General features: G+C 37.6%; 1 protein-coding gene across 1 annotated transcript; it reads left to right on the top strand.

Moving 5' to 3' along the window:
* The first annotated feature begins 6,346 nt into the window (after positions 1 to 6,346).
* On the top strand, positions 6,347 to 7,417 carry LOC139709487 (5-hydroxytryptamine receptor 1A-like). The gene has a single exon (XM_071621447.1). The coding sequence runs from the start codon at positions 6,347 to 6,349 to the stop codon at positions 7,415 to 7,417; it is 1,071 nt and encodes a 356-aa protein (XP_071477548.1).
* Positions 7,418 to 8,876: the final 1,459 nt, after the last annotated feature.

Raw genomic sequence — 8,876 nt, 5'->3', positions numbered from 1 at the left:
GCACAGGCATACAATCCCATCTAAGAAACCGTATCTCATAAATGTAGGCCTACATTCATGATATCATAAATGTAAATACTTGAAGACGTATTGTAGAAAAGACTGGCTATAGTAATTCTAATAGAAGCATCGTTGTCCTTTGTCAATATCTCATATCTTTTTCATAATAATGATTCCTTCTTTTACCACAAGAGGGGGTGTAGGGAAGGCCTATACTGTTTGCAGGTTATGTCATTCAAAAGACACATAATAAGCCTTCAAGTGATGTATACATGTGCATGTTTGTGTGTGTGTGTGTGTGTATGTGTGTGTGTACGTAGACACGTCAAGGTGAATTTTGTATTACTAGACTTAAGTTAATTTTGTATTGTAACACTGTTGAATCCACATTTGCAGACTTCTTTTTGTTAGTTTGTTCGTATGAATCTACACGAAATCATTGTTTGTATTCATTTCATTGTGAAAACGATGGTGATATCGAACGAAATTCGAAAAGAAAATATTATTAAAAATGTTTATGTGTGAGTATGGTGACGTATTTTTCATTCTATGTGGCAATGTTCAAGTATCATTAATTGACAAAAAATCGAAGATCCATCCTTCGCCACAAGCTAAATAAACGAAATGAATGTGAAAAGTAACACACTCTCCCTGTCACATCGTTAAGAATTATGTTTGCGCCTGGCAAGCTCATTGTTGGTCATTGCACCGTCTGTGCCTCCCATTTGTTACTATGGTAACGAAATCGATTGGAAAATGACATTCTGCGCAAGCAGCTTTTCCCTATGCCAAATAAATGTAAGTAGCCCATGAGAGTATGACATAAGTCAAGAATATAGAGAATGCGTTTCTTGCTGCTGCTGAGACAATGGATATTAGCTACTAAAATTTTATCACTATACGTGCAACCAATATTATTCAAGTCCATTATTATGTCACCCTCACTTTTGTCAATTGCTTTGTCCCTTGTGTCCATGGCGTCAATCTTTGTGTCTTTTCTTGACCAAACCCCTCACTGCATGACAATCCACTGCGGTCAGGCGGTGGGGTGAAGAAAGATTGTCTGCTCAGTCTCCAATTAACAAGTTTCAAAAATTGAAAATTCCATTACAATTCCAAGTATTGTTGTTTTTTTTATGTGTGTGCTTTAATGTCTGTATTGTATTTTGTTTTAGGGTTTTTTTTTTTTGTATGCAGTTGTTGTTTGTTTTGGATTGTCCAGCGCAATGTTGACACATAAATAGCATTAGCAATTACTTAATAATACTTAATAATACTTAATAATTAGCATACATTATTACATTAAATGTGTTTAACCACCACTGATATTTGCTACTGCTCCTTCTACAACTCTTTCGTATTCTATCATCCACCTTTATTTTACACTATTCCATTTGATCGGCAGTGAATATTATTTGACCATGATTTCACCTCTCATTTGGTTGAATAAAACGAACACAAAGAAAAATATCCATAACGTTCTAGTTAAAGTGAACAATATCCGAGAACTGCTGTTTTATTTGTTCACCCTAGGATATATTTGTTACATTATCAGTGCTTTTATTCAATTTCAGGCTATGATGGTATCAGCTAAATATACGCTTTGGTCACAATATCAAAAATTGGAAAGATGACACTATACCAGCGTGCAGATAAGTCGAAAACACAGTTATCTGCAACACTAGCATCCTGATGATTGTATCTAGAACTTTTATTAGTAGCAAATTACTTAAAGAGTATACACTTGCTTCTTTCTTAAGACGCTATATCTGTATATACTGATGATATGCATATCACACAACATAACATGACGTCTGACATTAAGCGTGGTATAGCAATGATTTCAGGAAATTCATCTTAAAGACTTATAAACATAGAAGAGATAAAAAGATATCAAAAACGAACTGGGAGTATGTGAATCTACATAATATACATTTAAAAGTGACAACATAAACGTTTTACCATGGCTATTAAAGCAGGATTCTAATGACATTATCATAATTATATTATATAATTCCTATTCCAATATTCATATTGTTAGAGATACACAATGATGTTGAAAGGAAAACTTCAGTGTGCTGCATACACACAAATTATGATGTGTGGAACACATTCTCCTGCTGTAGGTATGAATGCAAGTGACGTGTTTGTTTGTTTGATTTTTAATTTTGTATCTTTTTCAAGTATCTGTTTTGATCTTCCTATACTAGAAAAGCTTATTTTCTGTCTTAACTCAATCCTGCTACCAGGAAAAGTAAAAAAAAAAAACAACACACACACATAAAACATTTCTTTTGAACGTATATTTATTCTGTTTCCCTTGTACATTGTAATTGATTGGTTCATTTCGAAGATAAAACTCCTTTTTAGAAATTGGAAAGAACCACCACATCAGAGAAGCAGTGTAACTTTTTCGTATTGTTAATTTGACTGAAGATCCGGAGGCCTTTTTTGTGCCTTCAAACTGAGATTCAAGTTTTAATGTCATTGCATTTTATGCGGCATATTGTGATTTGATACTTTTGAGATACCAGCTTCGCATTTGAAGTAAGTAGGCCATTCAGGTCAAATTGAATGGAAGACTAAAAGATATCCAGACGGTCGAGTCCCGTCTTTTCCCCTTGCATGGTGATCCCTGGCAGGCTTAATTGTATGGGAGATTTCATAGAGTTTCTGGCATTGTGTACTACAAAGACATCAAGGAATCCGGGCTTCAGTTGCATTGGCTATGTTATGCCACATCGCTTCTTGTATAATAATGGTGATCTATTTGCTTTGACTTGCGAGGCTCTCTTTCCGGCAAAATAGGGCTTGCTATTTGTTGAAATCTGATGGAGAAATGATTGCTTTATACATTTTTCCCGTTATTACACTCGAGAAGGACGACGTCCATTCTGTTCATGCGGCATTTATCACATCGGAAGGACACTGAAGGATATATATATATATATATATATACATATACATAAACATATACATATAATTATGTTTGAGCATGAGCAATCATAGGATAATTCCATCTGGTCGTTACGCAAGTAAACACTACTATTATTAAGGACATTTCCAGACTAATATGAAATTTGATGAGTTCACAATGTGAATTCAATAACAGGGAGGGGGTGAGATGCAATTCAATTCAATACAGGCCTAGAATATGAAAAGTTAGTGAATATCATACCAAATCTCTCACAGCACAGAGCTCCGCGAATGCGTCTTGTGGTCTATACGATGCACCCTGACAGTGTAATGATTTGTCCGTGGGCAGAGCAGTAATCTGGGCCCTGTGTTATGAAGAAAATAAAAGCGATTTTAGATATCCTTAACACACACTGCTGCCAAATACTTATGATAGAAATCAACTTTATAATCAATTTTGATTTTTCATAAATGGTTTAATAAAAGGTTATGGATTATTTACGTAGTAACTTACGGTAGTTATTACTATAAAAGCTGTATCAGCAAAAGAGGTCAGAGAAACTCTTGCTGTCACAAAGGTTGCGATGAGGGGTGATATTCTTTATACCGAAGGTTCATTAATCCGAAAATGAAGTGAGAGTCGTTATACCAACGATTCGTTAATCCAAAAATTAAAAGGAGATCCGTACATACCGACCTTCAGAATTACGAAGCCCTTTTCATATTCGGATAAACGAACTTTCGGAATAATGAATCTTGGGAATAACACACTGTATCAGCTTCGTGATCATCGAATATCATTATAATTATGAAGGGAATAGTCTAATTATTCAGATATCGGAAGAAATGGTTGGAAGGTGGAATAGACGCGTACAAAATCTTATATTGAATTTCCATTACACCTTCTCAGGGGCGGATCCAGGAATTCTGCAAAGAGGGGGAGCCTTTACAAAATTAAGCCTGGATCCGCCTGGATCCGCCACTGCCTCCTTAACCTCTTTGGCTATCATGGAACCCGATGGGTACCGTGTAAAATTAGTTGTTATAATTTCAGATTCTAATATAGGAAACGGGTCTATTTATCAGTTATACGATGATCAATCGTCGCTATTCAAATCTCGTAATAAACATTGACAAAGGAGACAAAGTGACTCTTCCGATTATAAAAGGAAATAAAACGCAGCATCAGGAGTAAAGATTGACGGCAAATATGATTTCAGCTGTTGCCATGGGAACAGAAATGCCACATCCATTCATACCTTTATGACTGCAGTGGTGTCAGAATATTTGAACGGAAATAAGGGACACGTCAGAAGAATGTGGTATTGGCATTTGTAGATATTGCTTTCCAATATACATAATGCAAACACGTCGAGATATTAGGTTTCTGAGTGGTTCTATAAACTTGTCATATATACTGACGTCTATGAAAAACTTAAACTATACCACGCCTGTGTCAAGTGGTTCGCGAGCTCTCACATCTGCGCCTTAGATGACAAGTGTTCTTGGTGTGTTAAAAGACTGCAACAAATGTAGCAACGTAGGCACATCATTTTGTTTGATATTTTCATGAGTGCGTGTTGTCCATTCTTCACCTATATTTTGGCCGTACACATAATCGCGTTGGTCCCAATTAAGAAATATTTGCTACAACCAGTCCCTATCTATCTATCAATACGTACTTGTCATAGTCTGGGATAAAGTTCGCCATCTTGAAAGGATAAGGATCGATTTACTGCGTTCTTATTTTGATTACTAAGTAGTTAAAGGGATGGTATTGTATTGGGTGAGGTGAGGATTCAGCTTTTAACTTTATGTGAGATATTTAGATACACTGTATGGAACGTCAAGGAACATGTAATTTTAGCAGGAATGCAAAGTTTATTTGATGAAAATCGGTTTTGAAATGGTTGAGATATCCAAAAACAGAGTGAAACAGAGCGATCCTAACAAAAGGTCGGTTCTGCCTCATATTAGGATTGCTTTGTTTGGATATCTCAGCAATTTAGAAACCAATTTTCATCAAACAAAATTTGAATTCCTCTTAGTATTAAAGCCTTTTTTTAATTTTATAGGTAGTTTCTCATTATTTCAGAAAAAAAAAAATCATCATCATCAAAAAACGTTGAAAACCTGAAGCCCCATTTCAAATTAAACTGTACCATGCCTTTAACATCGACATTAAGGCGTTTCATTTAAATTTCATGTGATCTGCGGAAATCATTTTGATAATACATTTCGACTAGATATTCTGAAAAAAAAAAACAACTTTTGTATGAAGAATTTTATGATTGATTTATTTCGGAAATATCTATATGTCAGAAAAAGTGAGAAAAAAAAAACCGACGATAGATTGTCGTAATAGCTATTATTTGCATTCTCATGCATCACTGAGGTTCAAAACCACGTGACGTCTCATAATATCGATTCGCATGTGCTGCCATCTACGAGGAGAGAATAACATATATAGAACAATGACATGGGCAGTACGGTTGTTTGACCAATTCAGGAGAGGCGCAATATACATAGCGACATTTCGGCTTTTAAGACCAGAGTAGTACACAGGTAGTTTTCAGCCTGTTTATACTTCATCAATTTGCTCGGTGTGATGACGGTGAGTCTACATGCGCGTTGTTATGATTATATATATATTTTTTTAATGGTAGAATTGGTATTTGGAAATGAAGATATCGAAAGTGTTCTTGCAAGGACTATACGGTGCTGAGGAGGGTTTTTCAAGTCTGAATAAACTTGACATAGCTTTTGATCATTCATTACCATGCTCCGCTTGACGCAAATCCTGTAATGATAAAGATGTGTACACATGCCATGCAAAGGACCCAATTATATTACTCGAGAATATTTAATTTCTCAATTCCGTTTAAGTGTATAGGGCTTACAATAATAAATGTAGCAAAATTTATTTGTAAATACATTTCTGCGCATGCAGATTATGTAATGTTATCTAACTGCGACTGACTACATGTCTACTTTAATTTGTCTTCACGACAGTTTACCATTTTAAAGTCGTAATCAGTAATACCTACCATCTTTTCGAATAAGGTATCAATTTACTTCTAAGGGCTTTCTTTGTCAATTTAAAAGTGATATCACGATTATACGTCTTAAATGCTGAAGAGTAGATAATCACAGCGCCCCACTAGGATGATATATAACTCTATCTCTTATGATATTTGTCCACAGAAACGGCTAACGGTAAATGATGGACCTAGTTAATTCAACAATCTTACTGTCCTCTGAGAGCGGCACGCGAGCAACAACTCCCGAACCCATCAGACCCCAAATCAATGTGAAATTCCTAATTATGTTAAGCATATCCTTCATAACTGTTTTTGGAAATGCCTTGATTATTTTGGCGTTTGCTTTTGAGAGGGCGTTGTGGACCTACCAAAATCACTACATATTCAACATGGCTGTGGCTGATCTAACAGTAGGTGCGGTTATAATGCCGATACGTTCCAGCATTAGTCTCTACGGGACATGGATTTTTGGTAGAGATTTGGGGGCTCTCTATATTGCTCTGCAAAACGCCTGCCTCGGGGTTTCTGTGATGGGTGTGGTTGTTATCACCATCGACCGTTACCTAGCAGCACTGCATCCTGTGGCCCACTACCTTCGGAAGAGCAAGCGCGTAGCAACCATCGTCAACATATTCACCTGGTTAGTGCCCTTCATCGTCTGGTTGTTCCTCAACGCTGTGTGGGAATTCATCGATCCCGTTGAAGACCTGACTCCCGCCGGGCTCCCTAGACCACAGTACGTTAGCACATTTGCTTCGAGTTCAATGCTGTTCTGTTTCAAATTCGCCTTGCCATTCGTGATTATTGTGGCACTGTACGCACGCATTTACTACAAAATTCGCACCAGCGTCGGGAAAGTCCCAGCTGCGTCTGTTACCAGCGCCAGCAGAACAGGTGCAAGTGCGCGGGAGAAGGGAACTACAACCTATAAGATGAAGAATCCGTCAAGGAAATACGAAAAGAAAGGTTCCGTTGTCGGAGAAAGAGAGTCGACGACCGTATGTGAGGCTCCATCGAAGCTTTCAGCGGAGTCAGGAAAAAGGATCAACTTAAAGGTGATCTTCCTGAGCACTCGAAAGGAAAGTGGTGACATAAGCTGCGATTCCACGAGCAGGACTGCAACAAAAGCACAGTTTAAGAATATGAATGATTCAATGGTTCACGTGGGAAAGAGGGAAGAGAGAGGCGAATCTGCTGCAAACAGTATGAAAGCCATGAGGACACTGACTTTTATCGTTGTGGCCTTCGTCGTCACGTGGTTACCAAACGCAGTCGACATCGTCATCTACAGCGTGTCGCTTCAATATGGCTCCATCACCATGACTGCGACTTTCACCGACATAACCAGATGGATCTCCTTTGCTAACAGTCTGATCAACCCGGTGGCCTACGCAATGGCACAACCGTTGATTCGTCAGACTATCGCTCGGATGTTTCGTAGGCAATACTGGTGCAACTAAATCTAGACAAACGCCGTAGTGCAAGTGTCACACTCTCCCTAAATTGAGCATTAAGATGGACAAACGATAAACGACACTGTCCAATGCGGCTCTGATCGTATTGAACTTGCTGCCATTACTGAGGGCACCCTAATGTTCTCGTATGACTGCCGATTGAGTTTCTCAGGCTCCGGAAGCAATTTCATGAGCAGGGCAACATCATTCTGTGGCAAGCCAATGAAAGCCCGAAGATCTTGAGAAGTTTTAGAATAAAGATTCAGATCTTCGTGTAGCCGTTTTGTGTAGTTGTTAGAGTGGTATAGTGTGACCTTCTGAAAGGACCATATCTATCTGTGGGCTCTTGATTAGCTTTTAACCGAGTTCGGGCACATCTTCATGAGAAATTCAAAATGGCTTATCCGTCATTTGTTCGTTAAGTCATCTTGTGTATATTTCAGGACATGCTATGTAATTCCTGCTTAAAGATATCTTCGTATAGCTTTCGTGTGTGTGTCGGATGCCGTAGTATGTATGACCTTCTGTAGGCGCATCGTACTTACTCCGGCTGTTGATTCGATTTTAACCATGCTCGAGACCAACCTGGCACGAAATTTAAAATTAAATACTGGTATTGCCAAGTTGTGTCAAGCTCACAACAGTGTGCCGCCACCCGAAATGATTTAGCTCCATTGTCGAGACACATTCGGAGAAAAGCTTTTCCGAATGTGGGATCTGTGGAATGTTGATGTGGGAATGTTGGAATATATATATATATATATACATATATATATATATATATATATATATATATATATATATATATATATATATATATATATTTCGTTTGTTCAGTGATAACAGTCCTGAAGACGGGTGTCACATTGTCCTGAATTTCCATTTGATGGCCATACGAATATAGAACTTTAAATTTACCTAAAGTGGGTCCCGAACCTGTGCATGATTAAAAGCAAATTTTAAGTTCCAATTCATGCGCGACCTTTTGCGAGCAACCTGAGAAACTCCACCGGCGTTTATACGATGGCTTTAAGATGCCCTCACGATTAACCCGATGAGTATACGACCAGAGCAGAATAGAAACATTTCCTTTATCGTGTATCCATTCTCGTTCAACTTCGTAACATTCTAACGATTGTATAATAACTCCGTTTCTGCAACGGTCATAAAATGCATCATAGATATCTACTTGACAACATAAACGCCAAATCAGATCAAGGGTCAATAATAGACGAGTATCATTTCTCTCTTCAACCTATAGCACTTGTATCATTCACATTTGTATTCATTAGCTTTGTATACAAAAAAATCCATGAACCTCTTCAGGAATATCGGTTACAGTTCGTTTTGTATATTCCAAGGACTCGTTATTTCGAAGGTAAGGAATTTCAAAAAATGAAATAAGGTTTGTTAATCGGAAAACAAAATAAGACTCTCAATTTTGAAGGTGCGTATGTATCCACTT

Source organism: Diadema antillarum, unplaced genomic scaffold (assembly GCF_040938485.1).
Source record: "Diadema antillarum isolate AM-2024a unplaced genomic scaffold, OU_Dant_1.0 seq00001438_RagTag, whole genome shotgun sequence".
In the NCBI taxonomy this organism is placed as follows: Eukaryota; Metazoa; Echinodermata; class Echinoidea; order Diadematoida; family Diadematidae; genus Diadema; species Diadema antillarum.
Note: the sequence above shows the minus strand (reverse complement) of the source record. Positions and strands in the feature narration are given on the sequence as shown.